This window comes from Oncorhynchus masou, chromosome 31 (genome assembly GCF_036934945.1).
Source record: "Oncorhynchus masou masou isolate Uvic2021 chromosome 31, UVic_Omas_1.1, whole genome shotgun sequence".
NCBI lineage: Eukaryota > Metazoa > Chordata > Actinopteri > Salmoniformes > Salmonidae > Oncorhynchus > Oncorhynchus masou.
The window spans coordinates 48,492,286-48,514,876 of record NC_088242.1 but is presented as its reverse complement, the minus strand read 5'-3'; the positions used below and the strand labels follow the sequence as shown (position 1 = coordinate 48,514,876).

General features: G+C 42.9%; 1 protein-coding gene across 2 annotated transcripts in view; it reads right to left on the bottom strand.

Moving 5' to 3' along the window:
• Window positions 1-20,109: 20,109 nt before the first annotated feature.
• LOC135524039 (tetraspanin-18B) overlaps window positions 20,110-22,591 on the bottom strand; it is a 119,141-nt gene continuing 116,659 nt past the window's right edge. For both annotated transcript variants that reach the window (XM_064951174.1, XM_064951175.1), the window contains exons 8-9: window positions 21,722-21,805; window positions 20,110-21,186 (exon numbers count right to left, since the gene is read on the bottom strand). In XM_064951174.1, coding sequence (XP_064807246.1) covers window positions 21,139-21,186; window positions 21,722-21,805 — 132 coding nt within the window. In that variant the 3' untranslated portion in view covers window positions 20,110-21,138. The remainder of the gene's footprint in view (window positions 21,187-21,721; window positions 21,806-22,591) is intronic.

Here is a 22,591-nt window from a genome sequence, read left to right as displayed (position 1 = left end):
TCCATAATCGATTTATGACGTCATAATTCGAGTATTTTTGTCAGCCATCTTTGCTGAAGAAAGTTTCCAGCATTGGGTCACATGGCATTATATTCGTTGTGGGAACCACGACGATATGATTGGTCATTGCCCAGCAGTTGCCGCTGGTGATTTGCATGAAGTTGGGAAATACTGAACTTTTTCACCACCTCCCACGCCACGTTCACCTGCACAATTGTCCCCTACCCAACGGTCCCCTGCCCACTCCGCTTCTCATAGCTTTCCCTCCACTGAAAATGATTGGGATGTTTCACTGTGCTGCACTGTGCTGGTGAACAGTCGAGGCCAAAAGTTTTGAGAATGACACGAATATTAATTTTCACAACGTTTGCTGCTTCAGTGTCTTTAGATATTTTAGTCAGATGTTACTATGGAATACTGAAGTATAATTACAAGTATTTCATAAGTTTCAAGGACTTTTATTGATAATTACATGAAGTTGATGAAAAGAGTCAATAATTGCAGTGTTGACCCTTCTTTTTCAAGACCTCTGCAATCCGTCCTGGCATGCTGTCAATTTTTCTTCTGGGCCACATCCTGACTGATGGCAGCCCATTCTTGCATAATCAATGCTTGGAGTTTGTCAGAATTTGTGGGTTTTTGTTTGTCCAACCGCCTCTTGAGGATTGACCACAAGTTCTCAATGGGATTAAAGTCTGGGGAGTTTCCTGGCCATGGACCCAAAATATTGATGTTTTGTTCCCCGAGCCACTTAGTTATCACTTTTGCCTTATGGCAAGGTGCTCCATCATCCTGGAAAAGGCATTGTTCGTCACCAAACTGTTCCTGGATGGTTGGGAGAAGTTGCTCTCGGAGGATGTGTTGGTACCATTCTTTATTTATGGCTGTGTTCTAAGGCAAAATTGTGAGTGAGCCCACTCCCTTGGCTGAGAAGCAACCCCGCACATGAATGGTCTCAGGATGCTTTACTGTTGGCATTGCACAGGACTGATGGTAGCGCTCACCTTGTCTTCTCCAGACAAGCTTTTTTTCCAGATGCCACAAACAATTGGAAAAGGGATTCATAGAGAAAATGACTTTACCCCAGTCCTCAGCAGTCCAGTCCCTGTACGCTTTGCAGAATATCAGTCTGTCGGTGATGATTTCCCTGGAGAGAAGTGGCTTCTTTGCTGCCCTTCTTGACACCAGGCCATCCTCCAAAAGTCTTCGCCCACTGTGTGTGCAGATGCTCTCACACCTGCCTGCTGCCATTCCTGGTGGTGCCCCGATCCCCCAGCTGAATCAACTTTGTGAAAAGGACTATTTGTGTCATTCTCAAAAATTTTGGCCACGACTGTACACGAAGGAACACACAGGCATCCGTGCGTGGTAGCTAGCTAATTAGCACCTTGTCTTCCGTCTGTTTTCCGTAAACAAATCTTGTAACATGGAGATATGGCCATGTGGGAACTCTAACCCTATTATGTTATGAAAGAAGTTCCTTATGGTTCCAATACTGTACCACAAGCGATGTGTGTTCATGTTCAGATTGAGTGTCGGGGATTTTAACAAAACTCCCCCCTACAGAATATGCGTTCATCCAGTGATTCATGTCTAATGTAACAGAACTAGATAAAACCTTACACAGATAAAACATGACAAAACTGTAAATGTAAAGCTAATAGCCAGGAGAAAGCTTATAGTTGCTCATGTTCTGGCAGTGTGTCCGTTCTATTGACCTTCACACGCTTTTTACTTAAAACTCCTTTGTTGTTGCCACAAAACAGTTACTTTACCCGTACGGTGAGTAATTGTGGTGGTGCTGCACATTGCTTTTCTTCACTCACACCCTGCCAGTCTTCTTCTTCTTCTTCTATGATATAATGGTGGCCCGTAAACAAACATTTAAGGTGCATGCCGCTACCTACCAACCTCAATGACCTACACTTCAATCTTTCCCTCACTTTAACATACTTAAAACAATAAAAACAACACTCCAGACACCAACCATTCACATGCTTGCCAATCAGATGTAATGACGAGTTCAATGTACAATGTCCTAGGGACAATCGATCTACAAATACCTCTTCCTTCCTAATCTTTGAATCTTGGTACACCGACCTTTTTTTGGAGGGCAAATAAACACATATTTTCTGCTACACACCTATCAAAATGTTTCTGATCTTATATTTGGCCTCACCTCAACCCAGTGGAACATGAATATCAATGATGTCTAATTTCAAAGCTCTTTTGGCTATCTCAAATCAAATCAAAGTTTATTTGTCACGTGCGCCGATGACAACATTACACTGAAATGCTTACTTACAGGCTCTACCCAATAGTGCAAAAAAGGCATTAGGTGAACAATAGGAAAGTAAAGAAATGAAAACAACAGTAAAAAGACAGTGAAAACAGTAGTGAGTCTATATACAGTAGCGAGGCTATAAAAGTAGCGATGCTACATACAGACACCAGTTAGTCAGGCTGAATGAGGTAGTATGTACATGTAGATATGGTTAAAGTGAATATGCATATATGATGAACAGAGAGTAGCAGTAGCGTAAAAGAGGGGGTGGTGGGTGGCGGGACACAATGCAGATATCCTGGTTAGCCAATGTGCGGTAGCACTGGTTGGTCGGGCCAACTGAGGTAAAATGTACATATGTACAAGAGGGTATAGTTAAAGTGACTATGCATATATGATAAACAGAGGGTAGCAGCAGCGTAGAGGGGTTGGGGGGGGCACAGAATGGAAATAGTCCGGGTAGCCATTTGTTTACCTGTCCAGGAGTCTTATGGCTTGGGGCTAAAAACTTTTGAAGCCTTTTTGTCCTACACTTGGCACTTCGGTACCGCTTGCCATGCGGTAGTAGAAAGAACAGTCTATGACTGGGGTGGCTGGGGTCTTTGACCATTTTTAAGGCCTTGAACACTGAGCTGTAGTCAATGAATAGCATTGACACATACTGTAAGTGTTCCTTTTGTCCAGGTGGGAAAGGGCAGTGTGGAGTGCAATAGAGATGGCATCATCTGTGGATCTGTTTGGGAAGTATTCAAATTGGAGTGGGTCTAGGATTTCTGGGATAATGGTGTTGATGTGAGCCATTACCAGCCTTTCAAAGCACTTCATGGCTACAGACGTGAGTGCTACAGGTCTGTAGTCATTTAGGCAGGTTGCCTTTGTGTTCTTGGGCATAGGGACTTTGGTGGTCTGCTTGAAACATGTTGTTATTACAGACTCAATCAGGGACATGTTGAAAATGTCAGTGAAGACACCTGCCAGTTGGTCAGCACATGCCCGCAGCACACATCCTGATAATCTGTCTGGCCCCGCAGCCTTGTGATCACACGCCATCCGGAACAGCTGATGCTCTCATGCATGCCTCAGTGTTGCTTGCCTCAAAGCGAGCATAGAAGTGATTTAGCTCGTCTGGTAAGTTTGGGTCTGTAATAGTTTGCAAGCCCTACCACATAAGACGAGCGTCGAAGCCGGTGTAGTATGATTCAATCTTAGCCCTGTATTGACGCTTCGCCTGTTTGATGGTTCGTCACATGGCATAGCAGGATTTCTTGTAAGCTTCCGGGTTAGAGTCCCGCACCTTGAATGCGGTAGCTCTACCCTTTAGCTCAGTGTGAATGTTGCCTGTAGTCCATGGCTTCTGGTTTGGGTATGTACGTACAGTCACTGTGGGGACAACGTCCTTAGTGCACTTATTGATAAAGCCAGTGACTGATGTGGTATACTCCTCAATGCCATTGTAAAACAGTCCTGTAGTTTAGCATCTGCTTCATCTGACCACTTTTTTATAGACCGTGTCACTGGTGCTTCCTGCTTAGTTTTTGCTTCATGGCTGGAATCTGGAGGATAGAGTTGTGGTCGGATTTACCAAATGGAGGGCGAGGGAGAACTTTGCACGCGTCTCTGTGTGTGGAGTACAGGTGATCTAGAATGTTTCCCCTCTGGTTGCACATTTAACATGTTGATAGAAATTTGGTAGAACTTATTTAAGTTTCCCTGCTTTAAAGTCTCCGGCCACTAAGAGCTCCGCCTCTGGGTGAGTGGTTTCCTGTTTGCTTATTTCCTTATACAGCTGACTGAGTGCAGTCCTAGTGCCAACATCTGTCTGTGGTGGTAAATAAACATCCACGAAAAGTATAGCTGAAAACTCTCTAGGCAAGTCGTGTGAACTGCAATGTATCACAATATACTCTACTTCAGTCGAGCAAAATCTAGAGACTTCCTTAGATTTCGTGCAACAGCTGTTGTTTACTAATATGCACAGGCCGCCCGGCCTCGTCTTACTGCGCTGTTCTGTCTTGCCGGTGCAGCGAGTATCCCGCTTGCTGAATATCCATGTCGCCACTCAGCCACGATTCCGTGAAACATAGGACATTACAACTTTTGATATCCCGTTGTAGGATATTTGTGATCGTACCTCGTCTAATTTATTTTCCAATGATTGCACGTTGGTAGGTAATATTGATGGTAACGGCAGCTTTCCCACTCGCCTTCTGTGGGTCCTCATGAGTCATCCCACCTGCATTTCTTCCTCTTGCAAATATCCTGGATGTTGGCCCTGTCCTGTGCCTCCTGCTTGTTGAAGAAAAAATCTTTGTCTAATCCAAGGTGAGTGATCGCTGCTATTTTTTTGCCATAAGATACGGTTGCAGAGACATTATGAACAAAACAAGTTACAAATAAGGCGGAAAAAAACACATAATGCCATTTCTTTCGGCGCCATTTTAGTCTACAATTGGTCTACAATTTCATGGCCTTCCACACCTGAATGGGCTTTGTGCCGTCCACCCACTGGAGGGCAAATACTATCGCCAACAGTTCAACTGAGTATACTGACAGTTCATTCATTAGTCTTCTATATATCTGCACAACAAATTCAGGAATGTAAACGCCTGCTACTGTGCGCCCACTATCTGGTCCTTGGATCAATCTGTGAAAAGCGGTAAAAATGCATAGAAACTTCTACCAATGTAATTGTCAACCAGTTTCACTATATAAAAGACTTCTGACCAATCTTTCCTTTTCTCTATCAAGGTTAGATCAACAACAATATCTGGGAGTAACCATGGAGGAACATCCCCTGTCACCGCAGAAGGGCCACTTTTTTTTACCTCCATTAGTAAGGCACATACAGATGTTGATTTAAATGCATCAATACGTATCCTTAAAGCTATATACTGGATTCTGTCCAGCTTCTGAAGCCAAATCTTTGCCTCATTTCTATAAACTATACACCCGTAATCAATTGTCATCCTGAAACCCTCCCCATAGGCTGTCCATACAGAAACAACATATTAAAAAACAATATATTATCAGCAACTTTCTTCTTAGAGAAGAACACACAGCAAGAATTCGCCACTGGCAATTTAAAACCCCAGTTCATCCACCATCTTTCAACATCCACTATAGATTGTTGAATAGATTTGGTCACATGAGAGACAGTCTTTCTCCTCTTCCAAATAGCTCCATTATAAGCATATAGGGATCTACATTCGAAAACACATCATTAATCATAATGTTGAACAAAATAGGACTTACAGCACTGCCTTCAGGAATACCCTTGTCAACTCCCATAGACTTCATATAAAAAGAGTGATTCAATTAGGCCAAAACCCAGTTATTTAACCTTCCACCAATACCAAGTATTTTCCATCTTAATCAGGAGGCCTTCTCTCCACATAGTATCGTATGCCTTTTCAATGTCAAAAAAGACAATAGCCATTCATTCTTTCATGGACAGATTTTTTTCTCCTTCATTGCTCACCATTACTAATGCATCAATAAATCAATCAATGACTCAATAAACCTCTATGTTCCAGGAAATAAGGTAATCTGTTGAGTAGGAACTTTTACATCAGTTTACACAAGTTCGAGGTCAGTGCTATTGGTCTGTAACTATTAGCACATGAAGGTCCTTTACCAGGCTTTGCAAAAGGTAATATTACTGCACATTTCCATCCAGAAGGTATAACCCCCTCACTCCAACTCCTATTTAACATGTTTGACCTCATCAGGTAGATGCTTAAACATTACATAGCACAACTGATCATGACTTGGGGCTGTATATCCACAGCCTATTAAGGCTAAACACATATCACGTATGTGTAACGATGTGCGCTGTGAGTTCATGGACTGAGTGTTTTAATAAATAAATGCAACATAATACAAAACAAGAAACACAAACAACGCACAGACAAGACACTGTAACAGAAACAATAACGCCTGGGAAGGTAATAGGGAATAGGGAATAGAGAATAGGGAAGGTAATCAGGGAGGTGATGGAGTCCAGGTGAGTCTGCGTGGGGCTGAATGTCCTTGAGTGACCCAACCAGAGCCCGAACTTGAACCCGATCAAACATCTCTGTAGAGACATGAAAATAGCTGTGCAGCGATACTCCCTATCCAACCTGACAGAGCTGGAGAGGATCTGCAGAGAAGAATGGGAGAAACTCCCCAAATACAGCTATGCCAGGCTTATAGCGTCATACCCAAGAAGTCTCGAGGTTGTAATCGCTGCCAAAGGTGCTTCAACAAAGTACTGAGTAAAGGGTCTGAATAATTATGTAAATTTTATATTTCCGGTTAAAAAAATATATATAAATGCGCAAACATTTCTAAAAAACAGTTTTTGCTTTGTCATTATGGGGTATTGTGTGTAGATTGATGGGAGGGGGGGGGGGTCTATTTAATTCCTTTTAAAACAAGGCTGTAACATAACAAAATGTGATACAAGTCAAAGGGTCTGAATACTTTCCGAATGCACTGTACTTCGTCCAAAATTACCCCACTATGTACCCTATCAAATGTCTTCCCCAAGAAGTCATATTTTTCTTTATCAGTTACGGACATTGTTTTACCCACAACCAAAACTGGAATTCGAGTGGACTTGCTTCCTCCAGTCATCTTCTTCAACATACACCATACATCCCCAAGCTCAGTATCCCTGCCTATTGCAGTGAAGAACTGTCTCCATGCATTTCTCTTGACAGACTTAATGACCCTATGTACTAAAGCTCTCTTCCTTTGAAAATCAACTAGATTCTCATGAGTCATATTCCTACGCAACACTCTGTAAGCTCTATTTCTTTCTCGAATAGCCGCAGTGCACTCTTCAGTCCACCAAAGAACCACCTTCCTTTTCTCACCCACTTCACTCACTGGCAAATCAGAGAGGTCACAGAAGCAGCACATTCTAGAGTAAGAAGTCAGTGTGAGGTCCAGGCAGGATATAACCCCTCTAACAACATCAACTCTTGTACCACATCCATCGTTAAGACATACTAATGCTCTTGTTCCATTAGCATCTGTATGTGCGCTTCCCCACTAGTATGGGCATTAAAGTTGCCGCACCATATCTCTCTAGAGCCCAATTCTCTTGATATTTCATCAAATATTTCTACAGATAGTTGATGACAAGGCTTGTACAAATTTGGCAACTTAATATTACTTCCTGCACTAGATTTCCACCATCACACATGTGTATTCAGATGGGACAGGTATGTTACGATATACAAGACCTTCCCTTATGAACGTAGTACAACCACCACCACCTTGCCCAGTTGATCTATCATATCTGATTGAACAATAACTAGGAATAATACAATCAAGATGTGGTCTAAGCCATGTTTCTTGAAAACATATCTCATCAGGTTTGATCTCTAAATCAATTACATATTTCTTAAACTCCTGACCGTAAGCAATAAAGCTTCTGGCACTCCACTGAAGGATGACAAAAACCACAACTCCAGTTATCATCATACTGAGACATTCCATCATTAGTATTATTAGGAAGTCAATCCAATTAACTATCAAGGTTTCCTTTGGCACGACACATTTGTGAGAGCAAGATTTCTGAACAGGTCTGGTATCCGTGTCTGGACCAACATAAGCAACATTTCTTACAGTAGGTCCCCTCATTCCAGAACTGTCCCTATTATCTCCATCATTCTGCCTAATAGTTCCACCAATCTGCTTTGCAGCTTCTGCATAAGAGACTTTACGAGTGACTTTATATCTTTGGGCCGCTCTAACCTCTTTTTGCACCTTGCGTCCACCAAACCCTACACTGTGTTCCCCCCATAATTATGACAGTTAGCCATGACATTTTTCCCACAGCCACCATAATCATGTTCCCCTCCATACTTGGCACATCTTCTCTTTCGTTTTCACTGAGCAGCTACATGTCCCATTCTTTGGCATTTGAAACACCTTAATGGGGGTGGGTGTCACACCCTGATCTGTTTCACCTGTTTTGTGCTTGTTTCCACCCCCCTCCAGGTGTCGCTCATTTTCTCCATTATCCCCTGTGTATTTATACCTGTATTTTCTGTTTGTCTGTTGCCAGTTTGTTATGTCTCGTCAAGCATACCAGCATGGTTTCCCATACTCCTGCTTCTCTCTTGCCCTTGTTTTTCCAGTTGTTGACCACTCTGCCTGCCGTGACCCTGCCTGCCGTTCTGTACCTGTCTGACACTGCCCTGGATTACTGACCTTGGCCTGCCCAGACCATGAAACTACCTGCCGTTCTGTACCTTTCAGACTCTGCCCTGGATTACCGACCTCGGCCTGTCCTTGACCTGTCGTCTGCCTTCCCCCTGTTTTGTTAGGAAACATCTGTTATTCGAGGCTGTCTGAATCTGGGTCTTATCCTGAGGTTTGATAGTACAAACTGGCCATGACTGAGCCAGCAGACCTGGACCAGCTCCGCAACTGTCACGCCCTGGTCGAAATATATTATGTTTATTCTTCATTTATTCGGTCAGGCCAGGGTGTGACATGGGTTATTGTGGTGTGTTTTTGTCTTGGGGTTTTGTGGGATGTCTAGCGTTAGTCTATGGCTGCCTGAGGCGGTTCTCAATCAGAGTCAGGTGATTATCGTTGTCTCTGATTGGGAACCATATTTAGGCAGCCATATTCTTTGTGTGTTTCGTGGGTGATTGTCCTTAGTGTCCTTGTTCCTGTCTCTGTGTTAGTTTACACAAGTATAGGCTGTTTTGGTTTTCGTTACGTTCATTACGTTCTTTGTTTTGTAGTATTTGTATTGATTCGTGTTTACGTTTTGTTCATTAAACATGGATCACAATCTACACGCTGCATTTTGGTCCGACTCTCCTTCACCACAAGAGAACTGTTACAGAATCACCCACCACAAACGGACCAAGCAGCGTGGTCAACAGGCAGGAGCCACAGAAGAAGCAACAAAGGCAGCAACAGCGGCGCAATGAGGATTGGACATGGGACGATATATTGGATGGCAAGGGTTGCTACACATGGGAGGAGATCCTGGCGGGAAGGGATCGCCTTCCATGGGAACAGGTGGAGGCACTTAGAAGAGCTGAGGCAGCCGGAGAGAGGAGCCGGCGTTATGAGGGAACACGGTTGGCAAGGAAGCCCGAGAGTCAGCCCCAAAAAATTCTTGGGGGGAGGCTCACAGGGAGTAGAGCTACGCCAGGTAGGAGACCTGTGCAAACTCCCTGTGCTTACCGGGGGGCTAGAGAGACCGGGCAGTGGTGCGAACGGTGTCCCCAGTGCGGGTGCATAGCCCGGTGCGGTATATTCCAGCTCCTCGTATCGGCCGGGCTAGAGTGGGCATCGAGCCAGGTAAGGTTGGGCAGGCTCGGTGCTCAAGAGCTCCAGTGCGCCTGCACGGTCCGGTCTACCCAGTACCACCTCCACACCCCAGCCCTCCGGTGGCAGCTCCCCGCACCAGGCTTCCTGTGCGTGTCCTCGGCCCAGTACCACCAGTGCCAGCACCACGCATCAGACCTACTGTGCGCCTCGCCTGTTCAGCGCTGTCGGAGCCTTTCTCCTATCCTGCGCTGCCGGAGCCTCCCGCCTGTTTAGCGCAGCCAGAGCCTTCCTCCTCTCCTGCGCTGCTGGAGTCTCCCGCCTGTTTAGCGCAGCCCGAGCTGTCAGTCTGCATGGACCAGCCGGAGATGCCAGTCTGCATGGAGCTGTCAGTCTGCAAGGAGCTGCCAGTCTGCAAGGAGCTGCCAGTCTGCAAGGAGCTGCCAGTCTGCACGGAGCTGGCAGTCTGCACGGAGCCGCCAGAGCTGCCAGTTTGTAAGAAGCCGCCAGAGCTGTCAGCCTACATGGAGCAGCCAGAGCCGCCAGTCAGTGTGGAGCAGCCAGAGCCGCCAGTCAGCATGGAGCAGCCAGATCCGTCAGTCTGCCAGGATCCGCCAGTCAGTCAAACTCTTCCAGATCCGCCAGTCAGCCAGACTCTTCCAGATCCGCCAGTCAGCCAGACTCTTCCAGATCCGCCAGTCAGCCAGACTCTTCCATATCTGCTAGTCAACCAGACTCTTCTAGATCTGCCAGTCAACCAGACACTTCCAGATCCGCCAGTCAACCAGACTCTTCCAGATCCGCCAGCCAGCCAGGATCTGCCGGAGCCGACTACCTCACCTGAGCTTCCTCTCAGTTCTGGGCTTCCTCTCAGTGCTGGGCTTCCTCTCAGTGCTGGGCCTCCTCTCAGTCCCGAGCTGCCCCTCTGTCCCGTGCTGCCCCTTTGTCCCGAGCTGCCCCTCTGTCCTGAGCTGCCCCTCTGTCCTGAGCTGCCCCTCTGTCCTGAGCTGCCCCTCTGTCCCGAGCTGCCCCTCTGTCCCGAGCTGCCCCTCTGTCCCTAGCTGCCCCTCAGTCCCGAGCTGACCCTCAGTCCAGTGGGGTTCTGGGTGAGGACTACTAGGCCATGGTCGGCGGTGAAGGTGGACTATCCTAGGACGCGAGGAGGGGGGACTGAGACATTTATAGAGTGGCTTCCACGTCCCGCGCCGGAGCCGGAGCCGCCACCATGGACAGACGCCCACCCGGACCCTCCCTATTGTTTTGATGTGCGTCCGGGAGTCCGCACCTTAGAGGGGGGGGGGTTCTGTCACGCCCTGGTCGAAATATATTATGTTTATTCTTCATTTATTCAGTCAGGCCAGGGTGTGACATGGGTTATTGTGGTGTGTTTTTGTCTTGGGGTTTTGTGGGATGTCTAGCGTTAGTCTATGGCTGCCTGAGGCGGTTCTCAATCAGAGTCAGGTGATTATCGTTGTCTCTGATTGGGAATCATATATATTGGCTTTGCAGTCATATTTTTTGTGTGTTTTGTGGGTGATTGTCCTTAGTGTCCTTGTTCCTGTCTCTGTGTTAGTTTACACAAGTATAGGCTGTTTCGGTTTTCGTTACGTTCATTACGTTCTTTGTTTTGTAGTCTTTGTATTGATTCGTGTTTACGTTTTGTTCATTAAACATGGATCGCAATCTACACGCTGCATTTTGGTCCGACTCTCGTTCACCACAAGAGAACCGTTACAGCAACGCCATCTCCTCCAAAGGAACCACCATTGGATGACACAAGGAATTACTTCAAGGTTTTATGGAAGAATTCCAGACCTTTTTATTTTTTTACTTTTTTAATTTCACTTTTATTTAACCAGGTAGGCTAGTTGAGAACAAGTTCTCATTTACAACTGTGACCTGGCCAAGAATAAAGCAGTTTGACACATACAACAACACAGAGTTACACATGGAATAAACAAACATACAGTCAATAATACAGTATTGTATAATACAGTATTGTAATTACTTCGCCACGTGGCCGAAGTAATTACAATATACCAATTAAACACTGGAGTGATTGATGTTCATAAGGTGAATGTGCAAGTAGAGATACTGGGAAGCAAAGGAGCAAGAAAATAAATAAATACAAGTATGGGGATGAGTTAGGTAGCTAGATGGGCTGTTTACAGATGGGCTTTGTACAGGTGCAGTGATCTGTAAGCTGCTCTGACAGCTGGTGCTTAAAGCTAGTGAGGGAGATGTGAGTCTCCAGCTTCAGAGATTTTTGCAATTCGTTCCAGTCAGGTGGGTGCTGCTATGGTGACCAGTGAGCTGAGATAAGGCGAGGCTTTACCTAGCAGAGAATTGTAGATGACCTGGAGCCAGTGGGTTTGGCGACGAGTATGAAGCAAGGGCCAGCCAACGAGACCATATTGGTCGCAAGGATGGTAGTATATGGGGCTTTGGTGACAAAACGGATGGCACCGTGATAGACTGCATCCAATTTGTTGAGTAGAGTGTTGGAGGCTATTTTGTAAATGACATCGCCAAAGTCGAGGATCGGTAGGATGGTCAGTTTTACGAGGGTATGTTTGGCAGCATGAGTGAACGATGATTTGTTGCGAAATAGGAAGCCAATTCTAGATTTAATTTTGGATTGGAGATGCTTAATGTGAGTCTGGAAGGAGAGTTTAGAGTCTAACCAGACACCTAGGTATTTGTAGTTGTCCACATATTCTAAGTCAGAACCGTCCGGAGAAGTGATGCTGGATGGGCGGGCAGGTGCGGGCAGCGATTGGTTGAAGAGCCTGCATTTAGATTTACTTGCATTTAATAGCAGTTGGAGGCAATGGAAGGAGAGTTGTATGGCTTTGAAGCTCGTCTGGAGGTTAGTTAACACAGTGTCCAAAGAAGGGCCAGAAGTATACAGAATGTGGTCGTCTACGTAGAGGTGGATCAGAGAATCACCAGCAGCAAGAGCAACATCATTGATGTATACAGAGAAGAGAGTCGGCCCAATAATGTAACCCTGTGGCACCCCCATAGAGACTGCCAGAGGTCCAGACAACAGGCCCTCTGATTTGACACACTGAACTTTATAAGTGGTTGGTGAACCAGGCAAGGCAGTCTTTTGAGAAACCAAGGCTGCCGATAAGAATGTGGTGATTGACAGAGGTTGAAAGCCTTGGCCTGGTCGATGAATACGGCTGCACAGTAATGTCTCTTATCGATGGCGGTTATGATATCGTTTAGGACCTTGAGCGTGGTTGAGGTGCACCCATGACCAGCTCTGAAACCAGATTGAATAGTGGAGAAGGTACGATGGGATTCGAAATGGTTGGTAATCTGTTTAACTTGGCTTTCGAAGACCTTAGAAAGGCAGGATAAGATAGATATATGTCTGTAGCAGTTTGGGTCTAGTGTCTCCACCTTTGAAGAGGAGGAGGATCGCGGCAGCATTCCAATTTTTGGGAATCTCAGACGATACGAAAGAGAGGTTGAACAGGTGCCACAATTTCGGCAGATACTTTTAGAAAGAGAGGGTCCAGATTGTCTAGCCCAGCTTATTTGTAGGGGTCCAGATTTTGCAGAGTGTTTTCTTTCCAAAGCTATCAATTATATGCATAGTCGAGCATCTTTTTGTGACAAAATATTGCGCTTAAAACGGGCACGTCTTTTTATCCAAAAATGAAATAGCGCCCCCATAGCATCAAGAGGTTAACCTTTCAACACTGTCATCTCAGATTTCCAAAATATGCTTTTCAACCATAGCTACACAAGCATTTGTGTAAGAGTATTGATAGCTAGCATAGCATTAAGCCTAGCATTCAGCAGGCAACATTTTCACAAAAACAAGAAATGCATTCAAATAAAATAATTTACCTTTGAAGAACTTCGGATGTTTTCAATGAGGAGACTCTCAGTTAGATAGCAAATGTTAATTTTTTCCAAAAATATTATTTGTGTAGGAGAAATCGCTCCGTTTTGTTCATCAAAACCCCAGAAAATTCAGTCATTACAACGCCAAACTTTTTTCCAAATTAACTCCATAATATCGACAGAAACATGGCAAACGTTGTTTAGAATCAATCCTCCAGGTGTTTTTCACATATCTATTCAATAATAAATCATTCGTGGCAGTTGACTTTCTCCTCTGAATCAAATGGTAAAATGCACGCAGTTGGAGATTACGCAATAATTTCGACGGAGGACACCAAGCGGGCACCTGGTAAATGTAGTCTCTTATGGTCAATCTTCCAATGATATGCCTATAAATACGTCACAATGCTGCAGACACCTTGGGGAAACAACAGAAAGTGTAGGCTCATTCCTGGCGCATTCACAGCCATATAAGGAGACATTGGAACACAGCGCCCTCAAAATCTGGGCCATTTCCTGTTTGAAATGTCATCTTGGTTTCGCCTGTAGCATCAGTTCTGTGGCACTCACAGATAATATCTTTGCAGTTTTGGAAACGTCAGAGTGTTTTCTTTCCAAAGCTGTCAATTATATGCATAGTCGAGCATCTTTTCGTGACAAAATATCTTGTTTAAAACGGGAACGTTTTTTTAATCCAAAAATTAAAAGAGCGCCCCCTATATCGAAGAGGTTAACGAGTCCGACTAGAAGGTTATCCTGCTTTCACTGAACCAGGCCCAGATTCACACCTTTTGCATGGAGAAAAGACACAGGAAAAGGGGTCGCAGACCAGGCAGCCTTCTGAGAATCTGTAGGCGAGCGAGTAAACTCCCACTGCCATCTGTTCTTCTTGCTAACGTGCAATCATTGGAAAATAAAATTTATGACCTACGATTAAGATTATCCCACCCACGGGATATCATTAACTGTACTATCTGATGTTTCACCGAGACGTGGCTGAATGTCGATATGGACAATATAGAGCTAGCAGGATTTTCCATGCACTGGCAGAACAGAGACATTACAATCAATAAATGACAAACTGGGAATACTTGAACTAGTCAGTAAGGATATAAAAGAGTTGAAGGCAAGCCTCGAGATGAGTGACGTTCACTGAAAGTAAAGGGGCTGAATAATTTTGCATGCCCAATTTTTCAGTTTTTGATTTGTTAAAAAAGTTTGAAATATCCAATAAATGTCGTTCCACTTCATGATTGTGTCCCACTTGTTGTTGATTCTTCACAAAAAAATACAGTTTTATATCTTTATGTTTGAAGCCTGAAATGTGGCAAAAGGTCGCAAAGTTCAAGGGGGCCGAATACTTTCGCAAGGCACTGTATCTGTCACTCCCCCTTGGTTCTTTCCTCAGGCGTTATTTACTCTCTTTCATGTCGGTGCATTGTTTGTGTTTCATACATTTTTTTCAACACTCACTCCCTGAACTTGCTTCCCGACTCAGCGCACTCGTCTCAAGTGATAGGTAAAAATCCTTTGCATAACCTGCCTACATTACTACAAATATTAATAGCTAATTATGGAAAATAAGAAACAGGATTAAAAAAAAATATATATAAACAAAAACAAAAAAATATATAAATATAAAAAAATATATATATATAAATATATATATAAAAAATATATATGTATATTTTTTAATGGCTATATATAATACAAATCGAGGTGAGGGCGATGGAAATGCATTTGGCGGTTGATCTGCTTTCTGTTCTGTGGGTGGCTCTGTGTGCTCTTTTTGAAGGATGGGTCCCGGTCTCTCCAGGGCCATCGGATCCGGGGGGTCGGGTGTGGTCTGCCGGGCATTGGGATGACAACCCAACTCAGGAGGAGAAGGGGTTTTGCAGGTGGAATAGTAGTGACCAAGTGGAGGTTTACTTAGTAGCAATGCAAATATCCCTGGTACAGCTACAGTATATAGACACTCATGTTACTTTTTAATGATACATTTACAAACATATGATAAATGGAATTTAAACTTATCTCATTTATGGTTAGTGGTGAAATAAGTATAGCTAGTTCTAATTGTAATGGCTTAGCAGATAATAAGAAAAAACTATCAGTATTTACCTGGTTAAAAGAGAATAAATATTATATCTATTGCTTACAGGAAACTCATTCAACAATTTTAGATGAAGTTTTATGGAAAAAGGACTGGGGTGGTGAATTATATTTCTCCCATGGGCAAAGAAATTCAGAATTGGTGATGATATTAATTAACAGTCATTTTGATGCAAATGTGCAAATTGTCCAAACAGAACAAGGTACAATTAAAGTCGGAAGTTTACATACACTTAGGTTGGAGTCATTGAAAAACAAGTTTTAATTACTCCACAAATATCTTGTTAACAAACTATAGTTTTTGGCAAGTCAGTTAGGACATCATTGTTCCAACAATTGTTTACAGACAGATTATTTCACTTATAATTAATGGGAAAATCAAAAGAAATCAGCCAAGACTTCAGAAAATAAATTGTAGACCTCCACAAGTCTGGTTCATCCTTGGGAGCAATTTACAAATGCCTGAAGGTACCACGTTCATCTGTACAAACAATAGTGCGCAAGTATAATCACCATGTGTCGTGGCTAATCATTTCAAAATATGACACTTGCAAGAACTTTGTGAATTCAATAATAGACTTTTAATACAAGAGTATAGCAAGCCGGAGTGCTCCGCAGAACACACACCTTTTTCAGAGCACTCGCTCTGATTTATACACATACAACATATGAGTCCATCCCACATGCAAATGAAGTTACACCCCAATCTGTGCATCCTGCTTGTTCAGCCCAATAACGCCCATATCTGCTTTCCGTCAGATTATAATGGTGACAAGACCCTTGCTTTGTCCCTGCACTTAGCAAAATGCATTCTTCTGTTTGTGTGTTATCTAGGATAAGCAGACTATGTGTCTCCTCTGTTTTTAGCGTGTTCAGCTATACTAAAAATACTATACATTCCTCTATGTTATCTGTTTGTGTGTTATCTAGGGTCAGCAGACTATGTGTCTCCATCTTTAGTGTGTCCAGTTGCCCTAGGCGCCTATGTGTCACCTTCCCTTCGTGTGGTCTGTTTTTAGCGTGCTCAGCTGTTCCATACTCTCATGGCCTCCTCTGGTCTCCTCTCCTATACAATAGACAATGCATTTTACCAGAATGGCAAATGCACTCTATAAGTGTATCTCTCTCTTGTGTTACAGTATTATGTTCCTTCATATATGTACATCATTCTCCCATACATACAGCCGTCATGCTGCTCAGGAAGGAGACGCGTTCTGTCTCCTAGAGATGAACGTACTTTGGTACGAAGTGCAAATCAATCCCAGAACAACAGCAAAGGACCCTGTGAAGATGCTGGAGGAAACCGGTACAAAACTATCTAGCAAGGATGAAGCCACTGCTCCAAAACCGCCATAAAAAAGTCAGGCTAGGGTTTGCAATTGCACATGGGGACAAAGATCGTACTTTTTGGAGAAATGTCCTCTGGTCTGATGAAACAAAATTAAATAGTAGTTTTGTACCGGTTTGGTCATAATGACCATCGTTATCTTTAGAGTAAAAAGGGGAGGCTTGCAAGCCAAAGAACACCATCCCAACTGTGAAGCATGGGGGTGGCAGCATCATGTTGTGGGAGTGCTTTGCTGCAGGAGGGACTGGATGTGGATATATTTAAGCAACATCTCAAGTTAAAGCTTGGTCGCAAATGGGTCTTCCAAATTGATAATGACCCCAAGCATACTTCCAAAGTTGTGGCAAAATGGCTTAAGGACAACAAAGGGAAAGTATTCGAATGGCCATCACAAAGCCCTGACCTCAATCCTATAGAACATTTGTGGGCAAAACAGAAAAAGTGTGTGCTAACAAGGAAGCCTACAAACCTGACTCAGTTACACCAGCTCTGTCAAGAGGAATGGGCCAAAATTCACCCGACTAATTGTGGGAAGCTTGTGGAAGGCTACCCGAAAAGTTTGACCCAAGTTAAACAATTTAAAGGCTATGCTAACAAATACTAATTGAGTGTATGTAAACTTCTGACCCATTGGGAATGTGATGAAAGCAATAAAATATTAAATAAATCATTCTCTCTACCATTATTCTGACATTTCACATTCTGAAAATAAAGTGGTGATCCTAACTGACCTAAAATAGGGATTTTGTACTATGATTAAATGTCAGGAACTGTGAAAAACTGAGTTTAAATGTATTTGGCTAAGGTGTATGTAAACTTCTGACTATAACTGTAGATGGATTATTTTAAATATGTTATTGGACAATACACAGATATGTCTTATTAACCTATACGGTCCAAATAATGATGATCCAAGCGTCTTTGAAAATATTTAAGAATTTATCTATTACCCTGCCTAGAATGCCATCATCCCGGAGTCACCTCTTCACTGTTTTACGGGTACTATTTAATGAAGCTGCCAGTTGAGGACTTGTGAAGCGTCTGTTTCTCAATCTAGACACTCTAATGTACTTGTCCTCTTGCTCAGTTGTGCACCGGGGCCTCCCACTCTTTCTATTCTGGTTAGCGCCAGTTTGTGCTGTTCTATGAAGGGAGTGGTACACAGCTTTATACAAGATCTTCAGTCTCCTGGCAATTTCTCGCATGGAATAGCCTTTCATTTTCCAGAACAAGAATATACTGATGAGTTTCAGAAGGTCTTTGTTTATTGACATTTTGAGCCTGTAATCAAACTCACAAATGCTGATGCTCCAGATACTCAACTAGTCTAAATAAGGCCAGTTTTATTGCTTCTTTAATCACTACAACAGTTTTCAGCTGTGCTAACGTAATTGCAAAAGGGTTTTCTAATGATCAATTAGCCTTTTAAAATGATATATTTGGATTAGCTAACACAACGTTCCATTGGAACACAGGAGTGATGGTTGCTGATAATGGGCCTCTGTACGCCTATGTAGATATTGTTTTTTAAATCAGATGTTTCCAGCTACAATAGTCATTTACAACATTATGTCTACACTGTATTTCTGATCAATTTTATGTTCTTTTAATGGACAAAGGGACTTTTTTAAATGTCAAAAACAAGGACATTTCTAAGTGACCCCACACTTTTGAACGGTCGTGAATGTTTACCCCAAAAATATATGGGGGATTGGAAGTGATGCAGGCAATTACATTGATGGAAGCAACAATCTATCTGCAATACTAAAGCTGATCCACTCTTTGAAAAACAACAACAAAAAATACTACTTGAGCAAAAGTCTAAAAGTATTTGGTTTAAAATGTACTTAAGTATCAAAAGTAAATGTAATCTATAAAATATGCTTAAGTGCCAAAAGTACAAGTATAAATCCTTTCAAATTCGTTACATTAAGCAAGCCAGACGGTGCGATTTTCTTTTTCTTTTTAATTTACGGATAGCCAGGGGCACACTTCAACACTCATAGACATAATTTACAAATGAAGCGTTTGTGTTTAGTGAGTCTGCCAAATCAGAGGCAGTATGGATGACCAGGGATGTTCTCTTGAAAGGTTTTTTGAAGTAGATAATTTTCCTGTCCTGCTAAGCATTCAAAATGGAAATAGTACTTTTGGGAGTCAGAGAAAATGTAAGGAGTAAAAAGTACATTATTTTCATTTGGAATATAGTGAAGTAAAAGTAGAAGCTATCAAAACATTTAATTAGTAAAGTACAGTTACCCCAGAAAACTGCTTAAGTTGTACTTTAAAGTATTTTTACTTAAGTACTTTACACCACTGTCTCACAGCCCTCTGACCTCTGCCTGCCCTTGACCTGTTGTCTGCCTGCCACGTTTTGTTAGTAAACATATGTTATTCGAATTGTCTGCATCTGGGTCTTATGCTGAGGTCTGATTGTGGGACAAACTCTATAACAGTGAAAGCCAGGAAGTTCATCTGTACTTTCTTAGGCAAAACCTTCTCAAACATTAATAGTACTGAACAGCCTTTTGGCTTCAACCCCTTCTGCATTTTATTTTATATAATCTATGGACATAGATTTTGGAACCCCAGAAATTACACCACTCAGCTAGGCTGAAGCTCCAGGGATATGACTTGTGATTTTCTTCCCATTGAGAGGTTTCATTTTCATAATCTTCCCTCATTTTCATAATATTCCATTTCTCTTTGCTTATTTTAGCTGTTCTTGCCATAATATGGACTTGGTCTTTTACCAAATAGGGCTATCTTCTGTATACCACCCCTACCTTGTCACAACACAACTGACTGGCTCAAACGCATGAACTTTTAACAAGGCACACCTGTTAATTGCATTCCAGGTGACTACCTCATGAGCTGGTTGAGAGAATGCCAAGAGTGTGCAAAGCTGTCAAGGAAAAGGGTGGATACATTGAACAATTTAAAATCTAAAATATATTTTGATTTGTTTACATGATTCCATATGTGTTATTTCATAGTTTTGATGTCTTCACTATTATTCTACAATGTAGAATGTAGTAAAAATAAAGAAAAACCCTGGAATGAGTAGGTGTGTCCAAACTTGACTGGTACTGTACTTTGGGTTTATCTGCTTCAAACATTGGGGACCCCTTCTACGCCCTTGCCAAAGAGTAACTGACAAGGCCTTCTATCCTTTACTGGGTACATACTTTTAAAATTATCAGAAAGGAATTCACCACATGGACAACATTTAGAACATTTTAATGTCACTGTCTTTTCAAGAATCTAATACAAATGCATACAAATACATTTATTTTCACCTAAGCCACATGTAACCACAATTGCAATGAACATCACAATACAATATTTTATCAGAAGTTGGCTTTCAAGGCCGAATGGTCAAAAGGGGCAACATGCACACATGCATTCATTCATACAAGGACACACACACACACACACACACACACACACACACACACACACACACACACACACACACACACACACACACACACACACACACACACACACACACACACACACACACACACACACACACACACACACAGTATAGATGGGACTTTTAACAGCATTAAAGAGGTAAGGCTCTAACAATAGTATGTGTAGGGAGGGAGGGAGTGGGAAAGATGGAGATATTATGGTATCAGTAGATGGAAGGGCGGGGGATCGGGGGAGGGAGAAGTGGTAATAGGAAGGAACAGCTAAAGTGTACATAAAACACATTTCTATATTAGTCAAGCCAACTTTTTACTCAGTAAGTATAAATATTCTTCATCCAAAAGTCAGTGCAGTGTCTTCTGCTCTAGCCTGAGTCCCAGTTAGCTAGCAAGACAGCACAAACAGATCTGGGTCTCAAGCTACTTCTGCTGCAGGGCAGGCTTCAACCGGGTCCTCTTATTCACCACGCCTGGTTTCACCCAGGTCCTCTTCGCGTTCCACTACTATACACCCGGTCCGTGTTAGACCTGGTCCATGAAACATCTGTTTCACTTTACATACGTTTTCCTGTCGTTCGTCTTTTTCTCTTTCTATCATTTTTTTCCCCCCACCAAATACCTCAAAGGTCCAGCTGAGAAGTACAAGTTGTTTGTTTTCTGAGTGTCGTTTTGTTTTGTTTTCCAACCAATCAATACATTTTGCAGATATAAAAGAGGACAATACATTTACAAGTGTACATGTTTTCTTTCCCTTCTCCTGGTTTCCCTTTTGTAGCTCCAAAAAGTCCTCCTGTCCAGTGTACGGTGCGATAATCCTACTGGATACCTCTGAAGAGACACATGGCAAAGACCATGGCAAACAGCTGTGGAGAAGAACAGAGGAGTATCAGAACAGCAGTCAGGACAGAGAACAAGACACAAGTAAGTGTTTCAATTCTGCGAGCCTAAACTGGTCGACTGTTCTGCAGCCAAACGATGATGAGGAAACTAAACAAAATCAACCAAAACTATCTACATGATGATGATTAGACAATTGAGCTCTGGCTTAATCTAATACATCGACTAGATTGCCATATCCATAATTATGACTTCAGAGATGCCTCCTCAGTAAATTCTGCTATGTAATGTATGGTGTGTAACAGTCCTGCAACACCAATATTCTCCACTAAGTGGGGCAATCGTACTATAAACGGGGAAGTGACCAGCACTTGCTTCAAATTATATATTCTCCAGTATTTCAGATTCCGTTGTTGTGTACTGTGTGTGGGGGAGATAAGCTACCTGGATTTTTCTGAACAGCTTACATTACCAATCACACCAACTGACAAGGGAAAAATGTGTTGATTTGGAGGCTACTCACAAAGCGCTTATTATAAGTAACAAAATATTGAATCCTACCTCAATGGTGAGTACCACGATGGCCAGCGCTCCAGCCACATAGATGTACAGCTCAAAGTAGTCCACCACCGCTGAGTAGCAGCCCTGAAAACACACAGAGAGGAAAGAGTCTCAGTCACAATTCAATAGTATGAGTCAATATGAGAGAGTATTGAAATGTGTGTGTTTGTGTGTCTGTGTGTGCGTGTATGCATGCACTTGCGCCTGCATGTGTGTGTGCACGCATGTGCATAAATGCATGCATGGGTGTGTGTGCTGAAATACATGGACAATATAAATAGCATCAGAGCCATAACTGAATGCGTCAGTGAACAATAGACTAGATGAATGGGCTGAGAGACAGAGAATGAGACAGGGCCCCTGGCCTCATTGGCTTTTAATGAGGCTCTGTGTGTGAATGGGAAAGAGACAGTGAGAGACAGACGCCTTCCTGAGATACTGCATTGTTCCACAGGCCTTAACAACAGTTGGAGCCTCTCCTTCCTATCAGTGTTGACTGTAATTACATTTCACTCTCAAGACAGTCATTAAAACAGGCAAGCACACACAGAGATAAATATAGACCCGCACACACAAGCACACAAACGTGTGCATTCCGTTTGTCAATATGGCGAAATCCATTTGTCTATATGGCTAAATCCATTTGTCAATATGGCTAAATACTGTATGTTTCTCCCTCCACACACACGCACACCTGCACGCCCACTTCCCTATCCTACTCTAAGCCCGCACTACCCTACCCTACTCCAATCTACATAGTCAAACACAAGCATGCATAAGTATACACACACTGCACTACACAGTAAAACATATTTCCTTGACACCCAGAACATAGAAAAGCACTAATGAGTCTACCGGTATGAGGACAGT